The 16951-nt window shown below is 32.1% G+C and overlaps 1 protein-coding gene across 1 annotated transcript; it reads left to right on the top strand.

The window, feature by feature from the left end:
* The first annotated feature begins 8982 nt into the window (after positions 1-8982).
* On the top strand, positions 8983-9930 carry LOC100927970 (olfactory receptor 5D18-like). Its single transcript, XM_003774323.1, has one exon. The coding sequence runs from the start codon at positions 8983-8985 to the stop codon at positions 9928-9930; it is 948 nt and encodes a 315-aa protein (XP_003774371.1).
* The last annotated feature ends 7021 nt before the right edge of the window (positions 9931-16951 follow it).

The following is a 16951-nucleotide window of genomic DNA, read 5'->3' as shown; positions in this document are numbered from 1 at the left end:
TTTGGCCCCTTTGTGTACTATTCACAGAAAAAAGAAGCTTCCTCTTGCTTTCACACGGCAACTTGCATCTTGGAGTCAACTCTTGGGACATATGATTTAATATCCCATAGGGATATCCTTTCCTTTTATAAATCATATAATTTAGAATATTTTCTGCTAAAAAAAACAACCTTGATCAAGTTTCAAATGTTGAATAAACACTTTCTTATGGATCCTCCTTGGTGAGAAACTCCTATAAAGTGGGGTATGAGAATTTTAATTGCTCATCTGAAAATTTCAGTAAGGTTATTGGCTGTTTTAGTCATTCAAATATTTACTATTTGTTTTGGAATAATTAGAGAAACTTTGATTATCTCTTTACTTTCCATGGATTGCATGAATTCCTTTAATCTAATTATTGTTTCTCTTTCTGACTATGATCATGGAAAAAGCCCAAGTTTAGCTTTGGACATTCATTTTATTTCTTTCTGGAAATCTCCTGCATGTGTGTTTCAAGTGATTGTTTATTTTGTGTTATTTTAGCTGCTTAGTGATATTGACTGGGTATAGGATTTATACTCTATTTGCCATCATTTTTTTCTTCTACATCCCCTGCCCTGCTTTTTATTCTAGGAAATATTGTGATGAGATTCTCACAACTGTATCCCTTCTTTTCCACTTCACCCTTCATACTATCAGAACACTATAGTGAATTCGCTAGGGCCCTAAGATCAAGTTGAGATGTACACTATTTCCATTTAAAGGGTGATAATAGACAAATTAAAAGATCTGGAAATAGTTTATCTGTCAGATTTATGGATGAGAGAAAAAAATTTAAACCAAAAATATATAGAGAACATTAAATAATGTAAAACATATAATCTTTATTGTTTAAAATTAAAAAGAAATTATTTTTACACAAATTAAACCATGGCAACTGAAAGTAAAAGTGAAACAAAACTGGGGAATTTCTTTTCTTTTTTATTAAAGCTTTTTATTTACAAAACATATGCATGAGTAATTTTTCAACACTGACCCTTGCAAAACTTTGTTTTTTGCAAACTCCTTTCCCTCATCCCCTGCCCTAGATGACAAGTAATTCAATACAAGTTAAAGGTAAAATATATGTTAAATCCAATAAATGTCTACATATTTACAAAATTAGCTTGCTGCACAAGGAAAATCAGATCAAAAAGGAAAAAAAAAAACTGAGAAAGAAAATAAAACACAAGCAAACAACAACAGAAAGAGTGAAAATGATATGTTGTGGTCCACGCTCAGTTTTTTTCTTCAATTCAATTTGGAACAATCTTTTTTGTTCAGAACAGTTGACCAATTCTGGTCTCTTCTTTAGAAATAGATGAAATTCACCTATATCATTAAAGATCATCTTCTTCCCTGAAAGATAATGCTCATTTTAGCAGGATAGTTTATTCTGGATTGTAATCCAAGTTTCTTTGTCTTTCAGAATATTAAACTTCAGGCCCTTTGATTCTTTAAGGTAGAATTTTCTTATGAGATATTTCATATTTTCTTCTTTTTTTCATTTTTTTGTTTTTGTTTGACTTATTCTTGAAGTCTTACTGAGTTATTCACTTCCATTTGTTCAATTCTAATTTTTAGTGTATTATTTTCTTCAGTTACTTTTTGTAGCTCCTTTTGTGACTGGCCAATTGAATTTTTTGTTCAATGCATTCTTTTTCCATTTCACAAGTTTTGTTTTTATGTGAATTGATTTTATATATATATATATATATATATATATATATATATATATATATATCTGTTTTGTAGGGCATTATATGCTTTTTACATTCCTTCTTGCAATGATCTCATTTTATTTTCCCATTTTTCTTCTAACTCTCTTTTAAGATTCTTTATGCAATCTTCCAAGTAAGCCTTGTGAAATGGGGACTAGCTCATGTCTCCCTTTGAAGCTTCATCTGGAGTTGCTTTGCCTTTAGAAACCTCAGAATTTGAGGTCTGTTCTTCTCTCCATAAAATGTGCAATTCTTCTAAATATATTCCCATATTCATCATGTTGCACAAGAAATATCAAACCAAAAGGAAAAAAAAAAACACAAAACAGAAAAAAGTACAAAAACAAATAATAATAACAAAAGGGTGAAAAATATTATTTTGTGATATACATTCAATCTCCACAGTGCTCTCTGTGGATGCTGCTGGCACCTTCTACTACAGGTCTAATGGAACTGCCTTGATTCACCTTCTGGTGGAAAAGAGCCCAGTTTCTCACAAATGATCATTACATAATCTTATTGTTACTGTGTACTATGTTCTCCTGATTCTGTCTATTACACTTAGCATTACATAACATAAGCCTTTACAGGCATTTTTGAAATCATCATATACTTCATTTTTTTTATTAAAGCTTTTTATCTTTCAAAATATATGCATGGAAAATTCTTTAGCATTAGCCCTTGTGAAACCTTGAGTTTCAATTTTCCCTCCCTTCCCCATGCCCCCCTTAGATGGCAAGTATTCCAATATATGTTAAATATAATAGAAATATATGTTAAATCTAATGTAATGTGCGTCATTTTTACAGAACAATAATATCCCATTACATTAATATATAATAACTTATTCAATCATTCCTCAGTGATTGACAGCCACTAAATTTTCAATCTTTGCCATTTCAAAAAGGGATGGTATAAACATTTTTATTTATTTTATATTCCTTTAAGAAAGCATATTTGAAGGTATGCAAAACAATTTCATAAAGGTCATGTTGGGAAAGAAAACATAGATTCACCCCTCCACCCTAAAAAAAGAAACACTCAGGAAAAATAAAGTAAAAAAAAATATGCTTCAATCTATATTCAGACACAATCAGTTCTTTCTCTGAGTACAGATAGCAGTTTTCAACATAAGTCTTTCAGAGCAGTTCTGGATCATTGTATTGCTGAGATTAGCAAAGTCATTTACAACTGATCATCCCACAATATTGATATTACTTTGAAAACAACATATGTCACTTTGCTTGAGTGCATGCAGAACTTTCCAGGTTTTTCTAAGAGCCTCCTGCTCACCATTTCTGATAGAACCATTATATTTCATCATAATCATATGCCAAAATTTATTCAGCTATGCCTCAATTGATGGGCAAACTCTCACTTTCAAATTCTTTTACTGAGAAGAGAGTTTAATATATATATTTTTACATATACGTTTGTTTCCTTATTTTTCATAAAATTTCTTTTGGGATTCAAATCTAGTAATGTAATGCTAGGCCAAAGAATATGCTTTTTGTGCTCAATTCACTCATTTATCAATTGGGGAATGCTAAGTGTGTATGTGTGTTTGTGTATGTGTGTGTGCGCGCGTGTGTTTCTCTTCATCAGAGAAACTTTCTTAAAAGTTCTTTTTCCAATTACTATTGCTAACTGTATTTTCCACCATTTATACTATTCTCTCTCTCCTTTCACACTGACCACACTCAAAAAAAGTGTTTTACTACTGACCACCTCCACCTCCTATATATTCTCTCTTTTATGACCCTCCCCACTTCTTCCATCCCCCTTCCCTCCTATTTTCCTGCAGAATAAAATAGATTTCTATACTCATATTGAGTCTGTATGTTATTTCCTCTTTGAGTCAATGCTAATGAGAATAAGGTTCACTCATTCTCTTTCCCATCTCCTTTCCTTCCAGTCTCAAAGCTTTTTCATCCTCTTTGTGGCAAATAATTTAGATTATTCCAGCTCTCCTTTTCCCACTCTCCAAGTATTTTCCTCTTAGCCCTTAATTTTATTTTTAAAGATGTTTTCCTTCCTAGTCAATTCTCACCTGTGCCCTCTGTCAATATATACTCCTTCTAACTGCCATAATAATGAGTTCTAATAATTTATGTCATCTTTCCAAATAGGAATGTAAATTGATAAATCTTTCAAATATGTTATGATATCCCTTATCTTATTACCTCCTTATTCTTCTCCTAAGTCCTAAATTTGAAATGCTAGTTTTTCTATTCAATTCTGATCTTTTTTTCTCATTATGACAGTTTGAAATTGTCTATATCATTGAATTTCCATTTTCCCTTAAAGGATTACACTCAGTTTTGCTAGGTACACAATTCTTGATTGTAATCTTAGGTCCACTGCTTTTTGGAATATCATTTTCAACATCCTCTGGTACTTTAATGATGAAATGGCTAAACCTTTTCTTATTCTGACTGTGGCTCAACTATACTTACATTGTTTCTTTCTTGATGCTTGCAATATTTTCTCCTCAACCTTGGGAGTTCCAGATTTTGGCTATGATGTTCCTGGGAGTTTTCATTGTGTAATCTCTTTCAGAAGTGATCAGTAGATTCTTTCAATTTATATTGTAACCTCTGTTTCTAGACTGTCAGGACTGTTTTCCTTGACAATTTCTTGAAAGATAATGTCCAATCTCTTTTTTTAAATTATGGCTTTCAGGCAGACTAATTTTTTTTAATTAAGCCTCTTTATTTTCAAAACATATACATGAATCATTTTCAACATTCACTCTTGTAAAACCTTGTGTTCCTTTTTTTTTCTTTCCATACTCCCTCACACACTCCCTTATGGCAAGTAATCCAATATATGTTAAATATGTACAATTCTCCTATACATCTTTCCACAAATATCATGCTGCATAAGAAAAATAACATCAAAAAGGAAAAAAAATGAGAAAAGAAATAAAATGCAAGCAAACAACAACAAAAAGAGTGAAAATACTATGTTGTGATTCACACTCAGTTCCAACAATCCTCTTTCTGGGTGCAGATGACTCTCTTCATCATAAGACCATTGAAACTAGCCTGAATCATCTCATTGTTCAAAAGAGCCATATCCATCTAACTTGATCATCTAATAATCTTGCTGTTACCATGTATAATGATCTCCTGGTTCTGTTCATTTCACATGACATCAGTTCATGTATATCTCTCCAGGCCTCTCTGAAATCATCCTGCTGATCATTTCTTATAGAACAATACTATTCCATAATATTCACATAACATATTTTTTCAGCCATTCCCCATCTGGGGATCATCCATTCAGTTTCCAGGTTTTTTTCCCCACTACAAAAAAGTGCTACCACAAACATTTTTGTATATGTGGTAGACCAATAATTTTTAATGTATCACTCCTGGATCAATTTTCCAGATCAGTTGTATTTTCAGTGAAATATTTTGTATTGTTTTCAATTTTTTCAGGTTTTTGTTTTTGTTTTTGTTTTACTTTTTTGATCATAAAGTCATTAGCTTCCATTTGCTCAATTCTAATTTTGAAGCAATTATTTTTCTAAATAAGCTTTTGTATCACCTTTTTCATCTGGCCAATTTTATTGTTTAAGGCATGCTTCTAATTATTATCTTTCTGTATTTTCTTTAGCATTTCTCTCAATTCTCTTCTTAATTTTTCCTCTATCTTTCTTACTTGATTTTCAAAATCCCTTTTGAGTTCTTCCATGACCTGAGATCAATTCTTCTTTTCCTTGGAGGTCTTGAATTTAAGATTGATTTTGTTATCTTTTGAGTGTGTTTTGATTTTTCTTGCCACGATAGTAACTTTCTATGGTCAGAATCTTTTTCTGTTATTTGCTCATTTCTTCAGCCTAATACTTGGAGTTTTACTCTTTGTTAAATTAAGATTACATCTCCAGGATGAAGGGTACAGTGCCCCAAGATCTTTTCAGATATCCTTCTAGGGACCTGACCACAAGTATTCTTTTCTTCCGGGGATTGTAAGGAACATCTTTGTTGTACAGTGGTTGCAAGTTAACAGAGTTCTTCCTCAATGTCATTAAAGAGACTTTCTATGAGCTAAGGTTTTCTGAAGCTACTGCTGCCATAGCTACCCTCGCCCATTCCTGGTTTGCTGGTTTCCCAAAACCTTCTCATTTTACTGACAAATCTTTCCTTCTGTCCTTTAAAGTTGTCTTTGGTATCTCTTTTGGTAAGATGTCTAGAAATCACAAGGGATGCTATTGATTCAAAAGTCCAAGGCCAAATCTTGCTTTGTTGGAGCTAAGGATGTGACTGGAGCTTCATTGGCTCAGCCTTTGCTGGGACTTCATGCTTCTTGATGACTCCCACCCTTGTGCCAGTCTTTCCTGCTGACCTTTTAAGATGTCTTCCTTTGGAAAATGTCCCACAATATCTTTTTGTATGAAGCTTTGTAGGAGATCTGATGGTATAATTTTTTTAGAGTCATTATTCACAGGAATTTGGAGCAATTTTGGGAACAACTGTGACAGTGCCTGTTTTTACTCCATCATCTTAGCTCTACCTCCTATTTTGAGTTTTTTTTTTTTAATTCTTCTTTCCTTTTGGAAAATAATAACTTCATTATGATTTGCCATATAATTTGGAAGATAATAGCACTTACTTCTCAGAGTTGTTATGAGAATCAAGTGAGGTAATATCTATAAAGTACTTAGCTAATAAATGAAACAGTAAAAGCTATATAAATATCACTATTAAGCATTAGAGACTATGTGTTAATAGTTATACTAAGCACTAGAAATAAAAGACAGATAACTTCCTCAGAGCTTTTAAAATGATTTTTTTAAATTTTGAATTTATTCAATTAAATTTTGAATATATTCCTCAAATACAATGAATCCAAAATTCATTAACCATATATTGTATAAAGAGAAATAGTTGTTTTAAAGAAGAGAGTGTAATATATTGAGAATCATAAAACAAAATATCTATGTCTACATAGATATATAATTAATTGGTGGTAATTAAAAGGGAGAAAGGACTACTAGTAAGAAGAGAAAAGAGAAAACTTTTTTAAAAGGTAGGATTTGTAAAAGGTAACATCATCAACTAGGGAATCAATAGAACAAAATTGGGGAGGAAATAAATCTATATCTTAATCCAGCTTGTTATCTTGTTTTGGGATCCTTTTTTACATTGTTCTTTTGCTGGACATAATCCAGCTCAACTGTGGGTCAATTGTTGTTATCAATGATTATTATTAATGCTTTAACTTATAATTTTCTTCTGATGCTTCATCTTGGTAGTTTTTATTAATGTTGTTTAAAGACATTTTGGTCAATAACAAATAATAGGAATAGAAAATAAAGTTCTGGTAGTTACTATCCCCTATGATTTCAAGGACTTACTTCTATTTCCCAAAGGTGAATTTTTTTTTAAATTTTGATTAACTATTTGGACCGTAGCCAGATGAGGTCATTAATCTCTGGCATCTCTTTAAAAATGTTTTTTTTGAAACAGAAGGTAGTCCAATACAACACATGCCAGAACAAGCTTACTTACTGGCACATAAGCTTCTTTATCAGAGTTTTCCTTTGAAATAAAAAGACACTTATTGTCCTACTGTAGTCAGTTTAAAAAAGTAGTTTAAATTTTTATTTTTGTAAACTATACATGTTCCTTACTGGATTGATGCTAATTTTGATCAAATTTGTGTGAAGGTGGTATTTTCTATAAATGGCCAAAGTGTGCTGCTATTTACAAGCTCAGCATTCATTGATTCATGGATGTAGGAAATAACCATCCCTAAATTTGTGATTACAGTAGATATGCTTAGAAGATCCTTTCTATTTCCTTTTTCAGAAACAAGAATTGCTGCCAGAAAACTTATGCAAATCCCTTCATTTATAAAGAACTACCAGGATAATGAGGTAGGTACAGTTCCCAAATAATCCTTTTCAATATATTCATTCAACATTTATTGGATTATTATTGTTTTCAGAACAGTGTGCTAAGCCTAAAGCATGCTAGTAAATTTTATATTTGGACTCAAGACCTCACAGTCCATCTAGTAAGAGAGGAAAGATATACAAAAAACTAAATGCAGATAACAGAGACCACAAGATGAATTCATACTCACTCTTTCAGATAATTTATGCAATTGGTTTTATGAGAAATTTAGTCATTAAGACTAACTACTCAAAAAATACTTGTGAGAGAGACTGAAACAATACCTTCATTGAGGAAAATAGTATAGAGACAGGATTCTAGGTGCAGGTTTTATTTACTTTTAAGCAAGACTTGAATGCCAGGAAATGGGAATGGGTGGTTGTTGTTAGCTATCTATATACTCTGGCACAGAGAGTGGACCAGATGATACCAACTACTTTCCTTCCATTAAGTCTCAGATGGAGTAGGAAGAGAAAAGAAAATATAGATGAGATCTTGTAGGATTTTAGAAAACTAAATTAAATGATAAGCTAAAATTGAACAGAAAATTATAGGTAGAATGTTTAGAAATGAATAGAAAAAATATTAAATAAATAAAGATTAGAATGTAAAATTATTTTGTTTTATTCCTGTGTGGAAACAGATGCAAGAAAAAAAAAAAGAAAGAAAGAATGGATTTTTGCCATTCAAAAATTTCAAATTTTGGACACTGCTTCTCTCTTTCCTGTGTTGTATGGCTTTCAAACTTAGAACCATGATAGATCCTGTCACTTACCCACAATACCATTCCCCTTTCATAATGCAACTATGTACTTCTCTCTTTTCCTCTCCTCTAAATTAAGAGTACAACATATTCCAATTTCCCAAATTTATAAATTTCTCACAAAACCTGATTTGATTTGAGTTTTCAATAAATACAAATTTCACAAGTAAATTATTATTATTTATTATTAATTTTGTCTATACCTCTAACTTCTTTGGTATAAACAGTTTTCAATTAACTCTTCCAAAGTGAGTTAATATCTAACGTAGGTATTATAATACCCAGTATAATACCCAATAATATCTAATCTGGGTATTAGGGAGTTGTCTGAACTACTTAGAGGTTAAGTGATTGTTCCAGGGTTAGTATATGTCAGAAATAAGGTAAGGAACTAAGATTTTCTGTCTTCAAAGCTTACTTTTTAATCTACTAGGAATCTTTTATGGAAGAATTATTTAGTTCCTTTAAATGTCCTTTAATTGTCATAATTTATTTAGATCTACATATTATTTATTTCTCGCTCATTGTACTATTCTGTTTTTCAGAATTAATTTTCAAATTGCATTCAACTTTAGCCATGATGATCACTGAGAGAAACCACAGTGCTGCTCCAGTCATATTTGTTCTCTTGGGATTCTCTGACTACCCAGAATTTCAGATTCTTCTCTTTCTGATTTTCTTAGTTATCTATGTGATCACTGTAATGGGGAATCTTGGAATGATAGCAATCATTGCCGTGAATCCCAAGTTACACACCCCAATGTATTTTTTCCTTAAACACCTGTCCTTTGTGGATTTCTGTTACTCCACAATTGTTACACCAAAGTTGCTGGAAAACTTAGTTGCAGAAGATAGGGCAATGTCTCTGCCTACTTGCATCACACAATTCTTCTTTGCAACTACCTGTGCTTTGATTGATCCCTTCATGTTGGCAGTGATGGCATATGACCGTTTTGTGGCCATTTGTAATCCCCTTTTATACATAGTTATCATGTCCCAGAAACGTTGTGCCCTGCTGATGGCTGCAGCATACTCCTGGGGTATACTCTTCTCTCTGCTCTTCACCTATTCTCTCCTTGTATTATCTTTTTGTGGTACTAACATCATTAATAATTTTATCTGTGACTATTCTGGCATACTCTCTTCTTCTTGCTCTGATAAACACTTTAGTGAGCTAATACTTTTTATAGTGGCAAATTTTAATATGTTTAGCACACTTGTGGTCATAATCTCTTCTTATATTTTTATTTTTGTAACTGTCATGAAGATGCATTCAATTAGGGCGAGGTGTAAGGCTTTCTCCACTTGTGCCTCTCACCTGATAGCTGTTGGAATGTTCTATGGAACAGTTCTTTTTCTCTACTGCATTCCCCATGCCAAAAGCAGTTGGTTCACCAATAAATTGGGCTCTGTTTTCTATACAGTGGTCATCCCCATGCTGAACCCTTTGATATACAGTCTGAGGAATAATGAAGTAAAGGAAACATTTAGGAAGTTATTGGACACAAAAAGGTTTTCTCATTAAATTATTATTATTATTAACATCATTACCACTACAATTGTCAAGAAAAGCAGTAAGTATGGCAAAAAAAATTGCTAGACAATGATAGCTACATCTGACAATTATTCTGGTTGATTGATGTTTCCATTCCTTTAAATGAAAATACAATACATTCAAGAGCTGTTATACTTCTCTGGTGTGTGTATACCTTTAGCTATGTGACACACTTTTGTGAATTCAAGTTAAAGTAAATCAAGAATGAAAACTGAAAAAAAATAGCTCCCTAAATCCTTCTGTTCATCACTGTGTAGGGTGGATTCACCATTATCACATAAGCACAAATTTTATCTTTTAAAAATAGGCAAAAATGCAGTGTTATTGACTATTCTTGAATATTTGGTATTTCCTGAGTCTTTTCAGATATTTCTAATGTATATCTAGTAGGTGGTGAATGTTGGAGTTGGAAGATATGCTAGAAAATAAGATACTGAGAAGTGACTATTGATGATCAGGGAGGAGAATGGTGATCACTCAACAATCCATCATGTTGAGGTAATACAGTAAAATGGTAAACTACCCTATAGAAATACAAAAATTTCTGAAAACAGTAGTAATATTCCCTTTTTGTTTTAAAGTACTACTACCTTCCCTTTGTTTTTAGTTTATTTAGCTTCTTTTAAATATCGGTAGAAGTAGCATCTTCTAAAGTTGAGAAATGTTTAATCCCCTTCCTCCCAAACTTGTGTTAAATTCACAAATATTAATAGTTTGTGCATATACTTAATTATATATATATATATATATATATGTGAATATGTATGAATATATATGCATATATATTCATATATATATATATAAGTATACTGACATGAACATCTATCCAAATGCATATGTGTACAAATATATTTAGAAATATTATTCTTGTTTTAGTTATAAATCATTCTATAGGAAGTGTGGATGTTTTTAATTATGACTTCAAAACATTAAACATAAAATTTTCTTCAATGTGATCATTTTAATCATAGAAAGGACAATTAAAATGTTTAAGAATCATGGTTTTTGGGCAATTTAATCATATTATCAATGATTGGTTGCAGTGTATATGTTTTTGGAAGAAGAGGTATTCTTGAGGGATGACAATAAATTTGGATTGTTTAACACAATGAGAGATAGGCTATTTTGGGGTCCATGACTCAGGTCACTCAAATCTTTGTCAAAGTGATATCAGTTTTTATATTATCTCTCTTGATTATAGTTGGTCAACATTTCCCCCTGACCTGACTGAGCAAAGACAAGGAACAGAAATTCACCTATTATCCTAAATTTACAATTTGTTTTATTGTCTGATTATATGTTGGCATAAGGAATTTTCAAAGAGAGATTTCCCAGACTGGTTAATTTCTGAATGAGGAAATAAACATGGGGAAAAAATTTGGTTTAATACAATAACTACTTACTAAATACAAGAGAGAAATATTCATATCTCCCACAAGAAAGATTCTGCCCCAAGTTAAACATTTTAGACTCTAAGAATATTGCCTTATTCTCAGGTTTGTTGATGGAGATGAAAAAGAAGATAGATGAATACATTGCAATGTTCTTCCTTTACCCCCTTTTTTTGCATTTCTTCTCTAACAAATTTCACTTACTCATTTTTTCTGGATTAAAAAATTATACACATCTCACCTTTATATTAGAGTTATCTGCAAATTTCAGAGCATTTAAGATTCTGAGAATAAGGTAAAAGTCCTTGTCTGAAAAAACTGAACCTGGTGAAATATATAATGACTTCTCCTAGATTAAACTGTGGCTGTTTGGTATTTTTGACCATGTCTGACTTTTCATGACCTCATTTGGGATTTTCTTAGAAGATACGGGAATGCTTTGCCATTTTCTTTTCAAGATAATTTTGTTGATGAAGAAATTGAGGTAACTAAAGTTAAATGAGCTGACAAAGGACCCACAACTAGAAATTGTGTGAAATCACATAGGAATTCAAGTCTTTTTGAGCCTAAGTCCCCGCTCTCTTCACTGAGACCCATAATTCCCCTATAAACATTGATAAATAAGAGTAATAATAACAGAATATCACTGATAAAGAATAACACATGCTTAATCTTATTTTTTTAATATTCTCACTCTAGATAATTAGAATGTATACAAAAAGGAGATAAGGGAGAATAAAAAACAATTTGATTTAATAGATGTGCATTAACTACCCAAACTTTTCAAGACAATGTTCTAGGCTGTAAAGGGCCACAGATAGTGGGGGAACTCTGGGTAAGGTATAAGGCCTTTCAGTCTATTGGGAACCTACTGACAATATCTGGTTTGACTCCCCATCTCCTTTTGGTGCTCTCACCCTTTCTGAGAAGTCAAGGAGGGAGTGACCACCTGTATTCTATTTGAAGCAAGGGCTACTTACAGTAAAGAGAAGCATTTACATATCAATAGCAGGATGCTTATAGTTAGCACTAGCACAGTGTGCTGTGATGATGTAATGGTTCTATAGTTGGCACATGAAAGAAATGACAAAGTGAAAATTCCTAGGAATAATATAGTAAAATTCCGGAACTCCCAGGTCAAGAAGAAAGTATTTTAAGCATCCAGAAAGAAACAATTAAAATATAGTGGAGCCACAGTCAAGATAACACAAAATATAGCAGCTTCTGCATTAAAAGAGTGGAGGGCTTGGAATATGATATTTTAGAGAACAATGGAGCTAGGATTATAACCCAACACAATTGATATTAATTCTTTAGAAAAAAAGGAGGTCATGTAATGACACAGATGATTTTCAAGCATTCATGATGAAAAGACTAAAGCTGAATTGAAAATTGGATTTTCAAATAAAAGACGCAGGAGAAATATAAGTAATCAGGAAAGTGATATTATAAGAGACTTGAAATGGTTCACATGTTTACATTTTTACACAGAAGGATGATACTTGTAACTTATTAGAATTTTCTTATTATTATGATAATTAGAGGGAGTATATAGAGACAGAGGGCACAGATATGAGTTGAATATGAATGAATAATATATTTTTGAAAAATGATGAAATTATAAGGTGAAAGAGAAATTTCCTAGAAAAAAAAGGAAAGGAAAAAGTGAAATGGTGCAAACCATCTGTGATAAAAAAAAAGAGAGATAATGAAAAGCTTTTACAGTGGAGGAGAAGAAGAGGAGAAGAGTGGAGGTGAATGAACTTTACTTTCACAGAATTAATTCAAAGAGTATACCCATACTCCATATGGGGATAAAAATCTGTCTTATCCTGAAAGAAAATAAGAGGAAAATGGAATATGGGAAAGGGGGAGGGTGATAAAAGAGAGCATACTAACAGAGGGATTCATCAGTAGTAAAATACTTTTGAGGAGGGAGAGGATGAAAGGAGAGAGTCAACTAATGGGGGAAAACATAGTTATTAGTAATTACAAAAATAATTTCAAAGCAAATTTCTCTGATAAGGTCTCAATTCTCATAGATAGAGGGCATTGAGTTAAATATATATAAATATATCAAAAAAGAGTCATGGCTCAATTGATAAATTATCAAAAGATATGATCTGTGCACAAAGGACTATAAATTCATGCACATATCCTTTGACCTAACAATATCACTAGTAAGCATGAATATTAAACAAGATTTTTAAAAGAGGAAAATGACTTATATGTATGAAAAATTTTCCTAACAACTCTATTCTCAGGAGAAAAAAAAAAGGAAATCGAGGGGATGCCCATCAATTGGGAAATGACTCAAGAAATTGTGCTATTTGTTTGTGAAGGAATATTATTGTTCTATGGGAAATGATGAACAGGATGCTCTTTGAAAAAGTAAAAATAAAACAAAATTGAAGGGTCCTCCATGAACTCAAGTAAAGTGAAATGTATTGTGTACAAAATAATAGCAATGTTATGGGATGATCAGGTATAAATGCCTTTGCTATTCTCAGTAGTAAAATCATCCATGACTACTCAGAAGGAATTTTAATGAAAATCTTTATTAAATTCATAGAAGGAACTGATTGTATCTTACTATGGATTGAAGCATTCTCTCTCTATCTCTCACTCTTTTATTAAACTTAGTTTTTCTCGAACATTTTTATTTTCATCATAGTAGGAGATCTATGTTTTCTTTCACAAATTGACTTTTATGGAAATGTTATATGTGATGACCACATCTTTTAAAATCAGCTGGAGTCAGGGATTCAGGTTAAGGGAAAATCTTCAATCTTTATTCTCAGTGGAGGTGAAGAAGGATCAGAGGTAAAAGGGAATTGGAGGTAAAAAGTCAGCTAGACCAGAAGCCACCAGACCAGAATCCAGCCAGCAGTCTCTCTCCGCCTCTCTTCCTGCCCCTCTGCCTCCACCCACCAAAATTGCCATTTCCTATACAACACATCAGGACTTGCACAGAGAGTGGGTGGGGGCCATTCTTTCTCCAAGCATATATATTAATAGAGTATAGTCCAATTATTATTTAGACTCACGTGCTTGGGACCTCAGTGCATCAACTCAAGCCTCAGCCCATTACAGTTATATATAATTTCACATGTGGTTTCTTAATTTTGGGTGGAATAAGGGAGAGAATCAAAACCTCAAAACAAATGTAAAAAAGATTTTGTGTATGTAATTGGGGAAATATTAAATAAAGTAAGCAAATAAATAGCTTTTATCTATTATATTTAATTATTTATTTTTAACATACTTTGCTTTATAAATTATGTTAGGAGAGAAAAATCAAAGCAAAAAAAGGGGGGGGAAGAACATGGGAGAGATAAAAATACAGAAAAAAGAAGAAAATGTAACATGTGTTGATTTACATTCAGTATCCTTAGTAAATTTTTTTTAGATGTGGATGGCATTTTCTATCCAAAGTCTATTGGCATCATTTTGAGTCACTGAAACACTGAGAAGACCCAAATCTTTCATACTTGATCATCACACATTCTTGCTGTTATTGTGTAAAATGTACAACAATCTGCTTGTTTTGCTCAGCATCAATTCATGTAAATCTTTCCAGACCTTTCTAAAATCAAATTATCATTTTTTATAGTACAATCATATTCTATTGTGTTTATATAGACAACTTATTCAGCCATTCCCCAATTGATGGGGATCTACTCATTTTCCAGTTCTTTGCTACCACAAAAAGAGTTGCTACAAACATTTTCATACATGTGGTTCCTTTTCCCTTCTTTATAAGGGAAACAGACCCAGTAATGGCACTGCTGGGTCAAAAGGGTATGCACAGTTTTATAGCCCTTTGGGCACAGTTCTAGAAGCAAATAAATATTTAATAAGGATGATAGTTTCATATAGGATACATTTTGGAACATCCTCTCCACAACTCTCCCCAAAAAAGTCATGGACAAGTTTTACATCTTCAGTAAGTACTTCTTCCTTGATCAAAAGCTCAAGTGAAATATTAGCATTTTAATTAATTCATCTGAAAATTTCAATATATTTTTGCTGTTTTATTTAATTCATAAATTTATTGTTGAGGCATTATTATAGAAATCTTGATCACTTCCCTTAATTCCATGCTTTTCTTTTACTCTTTTGATCTTATTAGGATTACCCATGGTTACTCTCCTTCTTTCTGAAAATACCCTACAGATGTATTTCTTATGATTATTTATTTAGTGCACAAAAGTCAAAGTATCACACCATGATGTCATTGGTTCTCTTTGAAAATTAAAGGCAAACATCCACAATTAGAGTATTTCTGCACATATTTACAAGAACAACAAAAAACAAAAACAAAGTATAAAACAAAAAAAGACTGATTTCATATGAGTAACACTGTTTCATAAAACAAAGAGAAGTCAAACACAAAAGCATCTTTAAAAATCAGGCTATGAAAAGATGAAAAAGGAATTATTTTTAAAAGAAAAACATTTGGAAAAACAAACTAGAATGAGTGGTTCAGTTGTCATTTAACATCTCCAGTAAAGATCTAAGAAGAACAACAGACTGAATAGAGATGGAGAAATCCAAGAAAAACCACAGTGGGTTATTTTTCTTCTACATGATCACAAATTAGACAAGTACATCAGTGAGGGGAACAGGAATTAAGGAACAGGGTGGAAAACAAGATGCTAGCCATAGAGCATGATTTCATGCTTATCCCAGACAGAATCTTTGTATTATATATATATATTATCACTAGTTATTCATGTTCCCCACATAGATATATTCATTGTTTACCTTCTCACTATCACATATCTAATCTGTTGCCATATTCTGTGGAAATTCCCTTCTTAGTATTTTTGCATATTTTACCCTTCTCCCCTCTGATTTTGACACTGACACTACCGTGGTGTGGGACCAACACCATCACCAGGTGATGATTTTTTATAATATTAAGGTGAATACTCTGGGTAAATTCTTAAGATGAAAACTTGCAAAGAGAGTGTATTGTTGTAGTGCAGATCAACCAACACAAGCTTCTGATATGGACAATGAAGTGGTATGAGAGGAACAGCAGGAAGACCAATCTATTTAGGCCATAGAATTCATAAACTAGAATGATTAAAATTATTATCTCATTTGATCTTCAACATAATACTGGAAGGTTAAAATATCATTCCATGTCAGATTGAAAATTTCCTTATCCTACAGGGTAAAGTGCAAAGAAGAAGGGAAATTTTCTCCTTTAATGTCATTTGCATGTATAAAATCATGCATGCTTATTATTTGTCATGTCCAAGGACTTTGCTGACAAAAACTTATTTTTTTCTTTAGAAGATGTAAATTATATTATCTTCAGGAGCAGTTGTTACTCTGTAGGCATTGTCCCCTAAGTTAAAGTCTGAAGACATTGAACTGAGTATTATTATTCCAAAATCTCTTGAGTTGGAGATAGTGATATATTTCCATCATGATCTTGGGGAAAGCCCTGGTACATCTCATGTAATATTGTGACTTTTATTTTTCTAGCAGGCAGCTAACTATAATTTACAGTGCCTAACAAAGAAGTTTTTTTTGTTGTTGTTTTTAAAATTAGCTGGGATTTTTTTTTATTAAAAATGACTCCCAAA

Source organism: Sarcophilus harrisii, chromosome 6 (genome assembly GCF_902635505.1).
Source record: "Sarcophilus harrisii chromosome 6, mSarHar1.11, whole genome shotgun sequence".
Lineage (NCBI taxonomy): Eukaryota > Metazoa > Chordata > Mammalia > Dasyuromorphia > Dasyuridae > Sarcophilus > Sarcophilus harrisii.
This window is presented reverse-complemented; position numbering and strand designations above follow the sequence as displayed.

Bases quoted from the DNA above. Each gene is read 5' to 3' on its own strand.
- LOC100927970 (XM_003774323.1), top strand. From the start codon at position 8,983: ATGATGATCACTGAGAGAAACCACAGTGCTGCTCCAGTCATATTTGTT.